The following is a 13698-nucleotide window of genomic DNA, read 5'->3' on the forward strand; positions in this document are numbered from 1 at the left end:
AGGTAGGGACATGTTCAGCACAGCTTTGTGGGCTAAAGGGCTTGTATTGTGCTGTATGTTTTCTATGTTTCTATCTCTATTGAGCAAGATCCGAAGAAAGGCTAACTCAAGAGGGCCGAGTTAAATTAAGGGACTGCCCTAGCTAAAATGGGGGTAGGGTCCGGATTAAATGTTAATAGACTCTTAAAATGAACTCGAAGTCACTCTGGTGTTCTTAGTTAGTGTTTCCACGACAGAATGTGGCCGACGAGGATGGGATCTCCAATATGCGAGATCCGAAGAAAAGCTAACTAAGAGGGCCAAGTTAAATAGGGGACTTCCCTAGCTTAAGGGACTGCCCTAGCTGAAATGGGGGCAGTTGCCAGAGACCTCCCTGGGAGAAGGGAAGGTATGGTGTTCTTAGTTAGTGTTTCCACAACAGAATCTGGCAACATGGATGGCATCTCCATTGAGCGAGATCTGAAGAAAGGCTAACTAAAAGGGCCGAATTAAATTACAGGATCACCCTAGCTGAAATGGAGGTAGAGTCCCAAATAAGCACTTAAAACAAAACTCAAAGTCACTCTGGTGTTCTTAGTTAGTGTTCCCAAGACACCCAGAGAAGGCAAAGAGTGGTTGTAGATGGGTCATATACTGCACGGAGGTTGTTCACCAGTGGTGTGCCTCTGGGATCTGCTCTGGGACCCCTTCTCTTCGTGATTTTTATAAATGACCTGGATGACCAAGTGGAGGGATGGGTTAGTAAGTTTGCTGATGACACAAAGGTTGGGAGTGTTGTGGATAGTATGGAGGGCTGTCAGAGATTACAGTGGTACATTGATAGGATGCAAAACTGGGCTGAGAAGTGGCAGATGGAGTTCAACTCAGCTAAGTGTGAAGTGGTTCATTTTGGGGGGTCAAATATAATGACAGAATATAGTATTAATGGTAAACTCTTGGCAGTATCAAGGATCAGAGGGATCTTGGGGTTCGAGTCCATAGAACACTCAAAGCTGCTGTGCAGGTTGACTGTGTGGTTAAGAAGGCATACGGTGCATTGGCTTTCATCAATCGTGGGATTGAAGTTAAGAGCCGAGAGGTAATGTTACAGCTATATAGGACCTTGATCAGACCCCACTTGGAGTACTGTGCTCGATTCTAGTCACCTCACTACAGGAAGGATGTCAAAACTATAGAAAGGGTGCAGAGGAGATCTACAAGGATGTTGCCTGGATGGGGGAGCATGCCCTATGAGAATAGGTTGAGTGAATGCGGCTTTTTCTCTTTGGAGCGGCGGAGGATGAGAGGTGACCTGATAGAGGTGTATAAGATGATGAGAGGTATTGATGGTGTGGATAGTCAAGAGGCTTTTCCCCAGGGCTGAAGTGGCCAGCGCAAGAGGGCACAGTTTTAAGGTGCTTGGAAGTAGGTACAGAGGACATGTCACGGGTAAGTTTTTTTACGCAGAGTGGTGAGTGTGTGGAAGGAGCTGCCGGTGATGGTGGTAGAGGCGGATATGATAGGGTCTTTTAAGAGATTCCTGGATAGGTACATGGAGCTTAGAAAAATAGAGGGCTATGGGTAACCATGGTAATTTCTAAAGTAAGTACATGTTCGGCACAGCATTGTGGGCCAAAGGGCCTGTATTGTGCTGTAGGTTTTCTGTGTTTCTATGTGTCAATTGCACAAACACCTCCTTCCGTTTTAAATTCTACTTCTCTCCAGAAAAATTCATGAGTTATCTGGTCTGTGACAGCAAAAGATTCAGAGGATATTAAAAAAACCTGAGAGGGAAATTTAATCCTCAAATAGTTTACTATCTTAATGTCAGAAATGCTCTTTTTGATTTTTCTTTTTATCAATTAATGAATGTTTGAATCTATTTTCTGGTATTTGAAAGTTTATCTGCAGTAAAAGCATTTTCATCATGAAACTAAAACTAAACCTCATTCTCCTGTAATAATGAAGTGCAGTAAACAGGAATGATCAGTAGATGGCAGAGATGTACCAATTCTGGTTAATTCATCTGCAATTGGTCTCTATGAATGAAAGTACTTGGACAAAAGGGCAAAGTTACAATAACCATGGGGAACTTCAATATGCAGGTAGATTGGGAAAATCAGTTTGCTGCTGGATTACAGGAAGGGGAATTTCCAGAGTGCCTAAGATATGTTTTTTTTTGAGAGGTATGGCTTTTCCTTTAGAAGTATACAAAAATTAGTGGGAAGTTCGAGGATTGGGAAGCTTTTAAAACCAACAGAAGGCAACTGAAAAAGTCATAAAGAAGGTAAAGATGGAATATGAAAGTAAGCTAGCCAGTAATATTAAAGAGAATAACAAAAGTTTCTTCGGATACATAAAGTCTAAAAAAAGGCGAGAGTGCATATTGGACTGCTGGAAAATGCTGCTGGAGAAGTAGTAATGAAATAGCGGATGAACCGAATAAGTATTCACATCTGTCTTCACTGTGGAAGGCACTAGCAGTATGGTGGAAGTTCTAGGTTCCAGAGGTCATGAAGTGTGTGAAGTTACCATAACTAGAGAGCAGGTTCTTGGGAAACAGAAAGGTCTGAAGGCAGGTTAGTAACCTGGACCAGATGGTGTATACCCCAGAGTTCTGAAAGAGGTGGCTGAAGAAATCGTGGTGGCATTAGTAATGATCTTTTGAAAACCACTAAATTCTAGAATGGTTCTGGAAGACTGGAAAATTGCAAATGTCACTCCACTCTTCAAGAAGGGAGAGAGGCCAAAGAAAGGAAACTATAGGCCAGTTAGTTTGACCTTAGTGGTTTGGAAGATGTTGGAGTCATTTATTAAGGATGAGGTCTCAGGGTACTTGGAGGCGCATGATTAAATAGAACATAGCCAACATGGCTTCCTCAAGGGAGTATCTTGCCAGACAAGTTTGTTGGAATTCTTTGAAGTAGTAACAAGGAGGATAGACAAAGGAGAATCGGTTGATGTTGTGTACTTGGATTTTCTGAAGGTCTTTGACAAGGTGCCACATGAGTCTGCTTAACAAGCTGCAAGCTCATAATATTACAGGAAAGATTCTTGCATGAATAAAGTAGTAGCTGATTGGCAGGACGCAAAGAGTGGGAATAAAGAGAGCTTTTTCTGACTGGCTGCCAGTAACCACTGGTGTTCCACAGGGGTCTGTGTTGGGACCTATTCTTTTTACACTGTATGTCAATCATTTGGATGATGGAATTCATGGCTTTGTTGCAACTTTGCAGATGATATGAAGATAGCTGGAGGGGCAGTTAGTTTTGAGGAAGTAGAGAGGCTACAGGAGAATTTAGACAGACTAGGAGAATGGGCAAAAAGATGGCAGGTGGAATCCAGTGTTGAGAAGTGTATGGTCATGCACTTTGGTAGAAGAAATCAAAGAGTTGACTATTTTCAAAATGGAGAGAAAATACAAAAAAACTGAGATGCAAAGGCACTTGGGAGTCCTTATGCAGGATTCCCTTAAGGTAATAACTCGTGAGTTGAGTCTGTGGAGAAGGCGGCAAATACTTAGCATTTATTTCAAGAGGACTAGAATATAAAGACAAAGATGTAATGTATATAAAGCACTGGTGAGGCTTTACTTGGAGTATTATGAGCAGGTTTGGACCCCTTATCTTAAAAAAGGACGTGCTGAAACTGGAGAGGGTTCAAAGGAGGTTCACAAAACTGATTCCAGGATTGAATGGCTTGTCATGTGAAGAGCATCTGATGGCTCTGGAAATGAGAGGAGACCTCACTGAAAGCTATTGAATGGTGAAAGTCCTTGACAGAGTGGATGTGGAGAGGATGTTTCCTATGGTGGGAGAGTCTAAGACCAGGGGACACAGTCTCAGAATAGAGGGGTATCCTTTTTGAACAGAGAAGAGCAGGAATTTCTTTAGCCAAAGGGTGGTGTATCTGCGGAATTATTTGCCACAAGCAGCTGTGGAGGCTGTATTTATGTATATTTAAGGCAGAGGTTGATAGATTCTTGATTGGTCAGAACATGAAAGGATATGAGAAGGCAGGAGACTGGGGCTGAGAGGAAATTGGATCAGCAATGATAAAATAGTGGGGTAGACTCAATGGGCCAAATGGCTTAATTCTGCTTGTATGATCTTATGGTGTTATGGATACCTTACTTATCAATTTGCTGGATATTAATGCAATACTGTGTTCACATTGCAAGTGAATCCATTCTTTCTCCACTTTCTAATTTTCTTATATTTTGTTGCTGTTTATCTTTGCTCCACGTTCCCCAGTGTTGTACAGTATTTCAGTCAGTTTTGAGAATTCAGGAACTAGGTGGACAGTTGGCATGGATGAATAGAGCAATGTCCGCAAGTGATGGTGGACAGCCCATCTGAGAATGCCATTCCTACAAAAGCTGTAAGATATTGCATGGCTACAGAGGTTTATCACGGGATGTACCTGAGAAACCTGTTTAATTATCTACAGAAACCTTAGATTACCTCTTTAGGGCATGAGTTTGGGGTGGTTGGAGATAGAAAACACCATGGTGTAAGTTCAGTTTTGGACTATTTAGAGATCAGAAGACATTATAAGTCAATAGGCCTACAACAGAACCATTTTCAGTGAAGACTGGTGTCAAATAAGCCTGTGCCATTGCCATTGTCTCCATTATCTCTCTCATACATGACCACAATGTAGCATCCTAACTTCACTAAATTTCTCATTACAGTGGCACTAACTTGTAGAACTAATGGAAAACTGTTAAAAGTGCAGAATCAAGGTTGTTCGAATCTGTACCAATGTATTATAGCAAGGGTTAGTAAATTGTGGACCTGCTATGATGGCGCTGGAAATGTGGAGACAATTGCAGGCCGCCCCCAGCAAATCCTCAGATGATGTTGGTCATTGACAAAAACAACTCATTTTACTGTTTGTTTCAATGTACATGGGGAACTGCAGTACGTACTTGACACTAGCACTTGAGCCCACTCAGAGGCCAAGCCCCAAGCTATTGTCAATGCTTTCAATGAAGCTTATGAGACTGCCTTACGCTAAACATCTACAGGCCAATGTCCTCTGTCAACTTGCCTCCACTGAATTACAATGCCTCTTGACAATATTGGTTCAGAGCAAGACTCTGGAAGACATGAGTCTTCCATATACTGGGAGTGATCTATCTGTAAAAATATACATTTTTAATTCATTTCTTCACTGCCTTCAACACACCATCATTGAATCTCAAAGCACAAAGTAAATAACCACTGTCTCAGCAAAATCTTCTAATTCAGAGGGAGGAACAATGAGCCTATGAACGCTGACCAATGTTCCCAGTACTGAAGCCCAAACTACATCAGCTATGAGACAGGATTCATAATCAGAACTATGAATTTCTTGCACAAGATTCCTGAATACTCTATTCTGAAGAAAACATTCATAATAATGAACAAAGCTTCATTGAAGAAATGCATAATTCCTGCTGATTCCTGCTAATTCTCTCCCCTGGCTCATGGGAGAGAAGGAGAATTTGCGATGATATTAAGAACCTTGAGCCGGTACACTGCTGTTTGAAATTCTGCTGTATGAGGTCTTGATAAAATCAGATTAAAAATTTAAAAAGAGAGCAAGATAAAATTACTCTTAAACACTAGGAGCTGAGGGGAAAATTAAACAACTTACAGCAAAATCAATATTCTCATATCTGATCATTGTGAATCTGCAATCAACAAAGGGAAAAGAGTAATCAATTGGATTGTCAAGGCAGAAGCAGAAATAATATGGTACACACATAAGATGCTGGAGGAACTCAGCAGGTCAGGCAGCCTCTATGTTTCAGTCCGAGACACTTCACCAGGACCCTTCATTGAAACGATGACCATTTATTCCCTTCTATAAATGCTGCCAGATTTGCTGTGTACCTCCAAGAAACTTGGAGCAAAAATATCAGAATCCAACAGAATCCATGGAGGGGAATAAACAATCTAGCGTTTCAGGCCTGTCTTCGGGACAAAAGTAATCAGGACAAAGAAAGAAAGTATTGGTGGGCATACCAGTGATTTTACTTTCCGCATCTTATAGTTTGCTGACGGATGTTTCTTTCTGTCATGACTTTGGCGAATAAGATCAGGAGAGGCGCGGCTTCCCTTCTTCTTCCTGGAAAAATAGGCCAACCAAAAATAATATTATTAATTCAATGCACAGCATGCAGAATGAATAAAGTTTTGCAGGGCATCAGATGCCTTAAACAAGATCTCATATTATCTGCAGGAAAATGCATGGGAAATTGTACAATGCAAATATATCCTTATGTGACAGATTACAGAAATGACCACAATTCCAATAAATAATGCCATTAATTAACTTGCTGTACATGCTGAACATTAAAAGGAAGAGCCTATTTTGTCCAATTAAAAATCTATTCAGGCGTTTGATAGTAATCTTCATAAGCATAAGAATAAAATGTGATGAACATTTTCCATAACCTATCCACAAAAAATATTGCCATTCTCCCTCAGAAATAGCTCTCCAAACTGAACTTACTTCTTACCCTCCCTTGAAGAGAAACTACTAATATTTGTGGACTCAGGTTATTTACATGGTGATACACATGTCCAGAGATACATGCCCAAAATCAGGGGCAGACAAGTCAGAAATGACAACAAATATCCATCAGTAAGTTAGCAGCCAGAGGGCTTCCAAAAGCAGGCTTCGCGGGTGATAAAGGCCCTGTATTTCCCTCAACTTTTCTATCTGACCCATGCAGACCTTCTGATGAGAATGGTAATTCATTCAAATCCCTGACTTCTTTCCCTGACCTTCCTGTGGACCAAGAAGAACATTGCTGGTATGGATGAAAATACTCTATTTGCATGCCCCTCACTCTGCACTGGATTAAACTGTGGGCATCTCAAGACAGTAGAAGTATATTTACCACTTCATCAGCAAGTATCTCTACCACTTTAAGACTGGTAAGTGAACACTTCTCCTGGTCTACCAGACAATGACTGCTGGCCTCTGTAATTCAGCCAGAGCGCTGAAGTGTTGCCAGCCTGGGCATCTGCTGATAAGAACATAACTAGGAGCAGAAGTAGGCCATTTGGCCTGTCAAGCCTACTCTGCCATTCAATAAGATCATGACTAATCTGACTGTGGACTCAGCTCCACTACCTGCCTTTTCCCCATAATCCTCAATTCTCCTGTTATGCACAGATCTATCTAACTGTGTCTCGATATACAGTATTTAATGTGTAGCCTGCACTGCTTCCACAGGCAGAGAATTCTACAGATTCACTGTCACTGGGAAAAGCAGCTTCTCCTCATCTCTGTCCCAGGTATATTCTCCTATATCCTGAGGCGGTGTTCTCTTGTTCTAATCTTATCTATCAATGGAAAAAACTTCCCTGTCTCTATCTTCTCTATTCTTTTCATGATTTTATGTCTCTATAAGATCACTTCTCATTCTTCTGAATTCCAGTGAGTATAATCCCAGGTGACTGTGTTTCTCCTCATAGATTTACGCCCTCATCTGTGAAATCAACCCAGTGAACATCTGCTGCTTCACCTCCAAGTAATCTTTCCTCAAGTAAAGAGACCAGAACTACACAGAGTAGTCCACGTGCACTTCACCAGTACCTTATGCAGTTACAGCATAACCTTACTGCTCTTAAATTCAATCTCTCTAGCAATGAAACTCAACATTTCATTTGCCTTTTCCATAACCTATTACACCTGCAAACCAACCTTTTGCAATTCATGCACAGACACTCTCAACTCCTTCTGCACAACCAACAGTATGCTGGAATCTTTCACCACATAAATAATAATCTGATCTTCTATTTTTCCTTCTCAAGTGGATGACCTCACACTTATCAATGTTGTAGTTTATCTGCCAGACCCTTGCTCATTCAGTTAACCTATCTATATCACTCTGCAGACTCTCCAAATCCTCTGCACAATTTGCTTTTCCACTCGTTGTCCACGGGAATGGTACCGGAGGATTGGAGGGAGGCGAATGTTGTCCCCCAGTTCAAAAAAGGTAGTAGGGATAGTCCGGGTAATTATAGACCAGTGAGCCTTATGTCAGTGGTGGGAAAGCTGTTGGAAAAGATTCTTAGAGATAGGATCTATAGGCATTTGGAGAATCATGGTCTGATCAGGGACAGTCAGCATGGCTTTGTGAAGGGCAGATCACGTCTAACAAGCCTGATAGAGTTCTTTGAGGAGGTGACCAGGCATATAGAATAGGGTAGTGCAGTGGATGTGATCTATATGGATTTTAGTAAGGCATTCGACAAGGTTCCACACGGTAGGCTTATTCAGAAAGTTAGAAGGCATGGGATCCAGGGAAGTTTGGCCAGGTGGATTCAGAATTGGCTTGCCTGCAGAAGGCAGAGGGTGGTGGTGGAGGGAGTACTTTCAGATTGGAGGATTGTGACCAGTGGTGTCCCACAAGGATCTGTTCTGGGACCTCTACTTCTCATGATTTTTATTAACGACCTGGATGTGGGGGTAGAAGGGTGGGTTGGCAAGTTTGCAGACGATACAAAGGTTGGTGGTGTTGTAGATAGTGTAGAGGATTGTCAAAGATTCCAGAGAGACATTGATAGGATGCAGGAATGGGCTGAGAAGTGGCAGATGGAGTTCAACCCGGAGAAGTGTAAGGTGGTACACTTTGGAAGGACAAACTCCAAGGCAGAGTACAAAGTAAATGGCAGGATACTTGGTAGTGTGGAGGAGCAGAGGGATCTTGGGGTACATGTCCACAGATCCCTGAAAGTTGCCTCACAGGTGGATACGGTAGTTAAGAAAGCTTATGGGGTGTTAGCTTTCATAAGCCGAGGGTTAGGGTTTAAGAGTCGCGATGTAATGATGCAGCTCTATAAAACTCTGGTTAGGTCACACTTGGAGTACTGTGTCCAGTTCTGGTCACCTCACTATAGGAAGGATGTGGAAGCATTGGAAAGGGTACAGAGGAGGTTTACCAGGATGCTGCCTGGTTTAGAAAGTATGCATTATGATCAGAGATTAAGGGAGCTAGGGCTTTACTCTTTGGAGAGAAGGAGAATGAGAGGAGACATGATAGAGGTGTACAAGATAATAAGAGGAATAGATAGAGTGGGTATCCAGCGCCTCTTCCCCAGGGCACCACTGCTCAATACAAGAGGACATGGCTTTAAGGTAAGGGGTGGGAAGATCAAGGGGGATATTAGAGGAAGGTTTTTTACTCAGAGAGTGGTTGTTGCGTGGAATGCACTGCCTGAGTCAGTGGTGGAGGCAGATACACTAGTGAAGTTTAAGAGACTACTAGACAGGTATATGGAGGAATCTAAGGTGGGGGCTTATATGGGAGGCAGGGTTTGAGGGTCAGCACAACATTGTGGGCTGAAGGGCCTGTACTGTGCTGTACTATTCTATGTTCTTTGTTCTATGTTCAATTTAGTGTCATCAGCAAACATACTGTAGATATGCTATACTTGGTTCCTTCTTCCAAATTGTTAATGCATATCATTCTTGGTCTTTAGCAAGTTTCCTTATACTTACCCAGTTAGCTCAATAGGATCACTGTTGTCCAGGTAGTTGAAACGTATGGTATCTGTTGGGTGTCGGTCTGAACCACGCCAGGGTGGGAGTTCAAGCCGAGCTTTCCCGGGTGGGGAAAGAACTGTGAGCTGCTTCTGCTCTGCCATATCCTTTGATAATGAGTGAACATCCGCCACAATAAATTCTTCTTTAGGTGGTGTCTGGGAACAAGAAGAACCCTGGATTAAGAAGAACTGTAGAATCAGCCCAAAAGTTTCAAAAGGGATTGAAATAGAAAATACTTATAGGTAATTTCCTTCTCACAATTATTATAATGCACAAAGGTATTGTTGTGTTCCATCCATTTTTCAAGTATGAGGTTTAAAATATATTATGATGGAATTACAGAAAAGCAAATTAATACATTAAGCCTTGTGTAACTGTGCTGTCTCTTTAAAAGGGCCATCCAGTTAGAACCCCTTCTCTATCTGTTTATTCATGCACAACAATCAAAAGTGACTACCTTTGAAATCTAACATGCAGCATCATAACTAATTCATAACAAATCAACAGATGTAGGCAACTTGAAGCCAGGAGTAAATCTGACCAGACAAGTTCTGATTGATTAGAATTATATTCAATAAAGTTTGCTTCTGACTTTATCCTTGTGCTTGAGGATGCAATCATCCTCAGGCATAATGATAAGCTCACAATCAATTTTAAGTTGTAATTAATATTCAGTACAATCTGGAGAATGCAACATTGTTTGCCAATTGGTTCACAAACTTAAATGGAAAACAGCAGCCTTGAGACATTTTCCCATTCTAAACATTCCAGTGCCCAGACTGATATACAATTAAAAAAAACTCTACTGGTTTTCAGACCTGCAAAGAGGGTGTACAGCTTGAAGTAGATAGACTACAGCCTCAGAAAACCACAAAATACACTCGGTGGTCACTATATTTTTTCAGTAGATACAGAATAAAATGGGCACTGAGTGTTTATCTATATTTTTTTCCTATTTTTAGAAACAGTGTGTGTTACTCATTTCAATACCGATAATAGAAACATAGAAAACCTACAGCACAATACAGGCCTTTTGGCCCAAAAAGCTGTGTTGAACATGTACTTACTTTGGAAATTACCTAGGGTTACCCATAGCCCCCTATTTTTCTAAGCTCCATGTACCTATCCAGGAGTCTCTTAAAAGACCCTATCGAATCCGCCTCCACCACCGTTGCTGGCAGCCTATTCCATGCACTCACCACTCTCTGTGTAAAAAAAACTTACCCCTAACATCTTCTCTGTACCTACTTCCAAGCACCTCAAAACTGTGCCCTCTCATGATAGCCATTTCAGCCCTGGGAAAAAGCCTCTGACTATCCACACAATCAATGCCTCTCATCATCTTATACACCTCTATCAGGTCACCTCTCATCCTCCGCCGCTCCAAGGAGAAAAGGCCAAGCTCACTCAACCTATTCTCATAGGGCATGCTCCCCAATTCAGGCAACATCTTTGTAAATCTCTTCTGTACCCTTTCTATAGTTTCCACATCCTTCCTGTGGTGAGGTGACCAGAACTGAGCACAGTACTCCAAGTGGGGTCTGACTAGGGCCCTATACAGTATAGCTGTAACATTACCTCTTAAACTCAATCCCACGGTTGATGAAGGCCAATGCACTGTATGCCTTCTTCTTTTTCAATATTTTTATTAATCACTTGCATAGACGAATACAAAATACATTATATTATGAAAACAGAAACAAGATTGAAATGCCCCATAACTATGTAAATTAACTATAATATTGAAAAGGTATATTTTATTCTAATCTAAAGCAAAATCAAAACCCCATAACAAAACAAAAAGTGAAAAAACCAGCTGTTTGGTTAAAAGAAAAAAAATCTCTGACATATAGTCGTAAATTCAAACATACAATAACCATTATCATTGCTGAACAAGTCGACAGTTGTAAAAGTAATTCCAAAAAGGTCCCCATAATATGAAAAAATCTTGTTTAGGTATAGAAATAGAACACCTAATCTTCTCTAGATTTAAACATGACATAACATCAATCAACCAATGGGCATGAGCAGGCGGAGTGGCATCTTTCCATTTAAGCAACAAAACTCTTCTGGCTAAAAGAGAAATAAAAGCCAAAATATGCAAATCATTTGGCTTAAGAGTAAAATCATTTCCTCCAACAATGCCAAACAAGGCAGTCAGAGGGTTGGGTTTAAAGTTTACTTTAAAAAGCTCCGAGAAAGTTTGAAATACTTCTTTCCAAAATTTATCAAGCCGCAGGCAGGACCAAAACATATGAATTAGAGAGGCCTCTTCAACATTACCCCTATTACAGTATGGAGAAAAATCTGAGTAAAAACGAGAGAGCTTATCTTTAATCATATAGGCTCTATGAACCACTTTAAATTGTAAAAGAGAGTGACGCGCACATAACAAAGAGGTGTGAACAAGTTTAAAAATGTCATTCCAAGTATCCTCATCAATTGAAATCTGTAGCATCTGTTAATCATAAGTTGGAACAATTTTATTCATACTGGAACAACATAACACCTCATAGGCCTGATTTTATTCTCACAAGTCAATGAATATGTTGTAAAATAAAAGATCACTCCCTACTCTGTACATAGTTTTCTTCTTTCGATTGTTCTTTCATTCCTCCCCTTTCTATAAGTGTATACCTCAGGTAAGTATTATGTGGAGATTTGTGACAAGTATGATTATATGATATATATGTACAATGTCTGAAATACATCTTGTGGAAATGTTTGTTTGATGATGAAATTCAATAAAAAATAAATTACAAAAAAAAAATCTGTAGGTCTTGTTCCCAGAGGTTTTTAATTTGGTGTAACAGAATGTTTCTCATTGCCAACAACAATACTATAAATATTAGAAATAGATCCATTATGAAAAGGTTTCAAAGTAAAAATTGTATCAATTAAATTCTTATCTGGACATTTAGGAAATGTATGAAGTTGAGAACGCAAGGTGTGACGACAAACCAAGTTATCAGAAGATTGATACTGATGAGAGAGATAAGGGAGACAATGGAGAAGCGTTCAAAATGTTAATGAGAGAGGAGAGAAAGATAACGGAAGAGAAACACAATTAAGAGTATTGACAGACCGGTTGCTTTGAACCTGAACTGTTTGAAGTTTGATGGACAGGCGATACCCCAGCAGGGGGATAAAAAGAACAGGTTCGCTAAGGCACGACACACACCACGAGATCACGAGGTAACGAGACCCTGGAAGAGCGGTGTGCCCCCACAAGTTGGTGGAGTTTGGAGGTCTGGTCGCGGAAACCGACCATAGACGCACAGGGTGAAAGGGTACGATCGGCGGGAACCTGGTGTGTGTGTCCGCCCTTGCCTGGGGGCCGGGTTCACCGCGGAAGAACGGTCGTATCCGGAGCGGAGGGGTCACAGTCGGTGACCACAGAAGACATAACAAAGGGTCCGCCCGAGAGCTAACTGCGAAGAATATTAAAGGTCTGTCTGAATCAGATTTGCATATTCCCTCGCACTCTCTCTCTCTCTCCCTCTCTCTCCCACCAACGGCACAACAGCGATTACTGCAAACGGTACTAAGCTGAACTGAACTCTGCGTCACTTGAGACTGATCATTTTACCCCTAGACTGCGATAGAGCTTGTTTGATTCCTATTACCCTAGTTCTGAGTACATGTGTGTTTTATCATTGCTAACCTGTTGCATTTATATCCTTACAATTAGAGTACTGTGTTACTTATTTCTTTAATAAAACTTTATTAGTTCTGTTAAACCAGACTCCAACTAAGTGGTCCATTTCTGCTGGTTTGGCAACCCGGTTACGGGGTACGTAACAGCAAGAAATCTCTAATTTGTAAATATCTAAAAAAAGTGAGCTTTACAAAGATTATATTTAATACATAGTTGAACAAATGAGGAAAGACTATCTCCAACAAACAGATACTTCTAGTCTATTCCACTCTTTAAAAACTACATCAGTCAAAGAAGGTTTAAAAGAAAATCAGAAAAAATGGGACCAGAGAGTGAAAAACCAAATGAACCAAAGAATTTTCTAAATTGTAACCAATTCCTCAAAGAATGTTTAACTACATAATTATCAGTTAAATTACTTAAGGATAGAGGAATTGAAGAACCAAGAAGAGAAATAATAGAAAATTTATTAACAGAATTAACTTCTGAAGAAACCCAAACCGGACAGTCTTCAC

At 40.8% G+C, this 13698-nt stretch overlaps 1 protein-coding gene across 3 annotated transcripts in view; it reads right to left on the reverse strand.

The window, feature by feature from the left end:
• fbxo16 (F-box protein 16) overlaps window positions 1–13698 on the reverse strand; it is a 62123-nt gene that overhangs the window by 20654 nt on the left and 27771 nt on the right. For 2 of the 3 annotated variants that reach the window (XM_063071597.1, XM_063071579.1), the window contains 2 exons: window positions 9481–9698; window positions 5991–6093 (listed from right to left, as the gene is read on the reverse strand). In XM_063071597.1, the coding sequence (XP_062927667.1) occupies window positions 5991–6093; window positions 9481–9698 (321 nt within the window). The remainder of the gene's footprint in view (window positions 1–5990; window positions 6094–9480; window positions 9699–13698) is intronic. The other variant, XM_063071589.1, reaches the window with a different exon arrangement.

The sequence above is a fragment of the Mobula hypostoma genome, chromosome 2 (genome assembly GCF_963921235.1).
Source record: "Mobula hypostoma chromosome 2, sMobHyp1.1, whole genome shotgun sequence".
Classification (NCBI taxonomy): Eukaryota; Metazoa; Chordata; class Chondrichthyes; order Myliobatiformes; family Myliobatidae; genus Mobula; species Mobula hypostoma.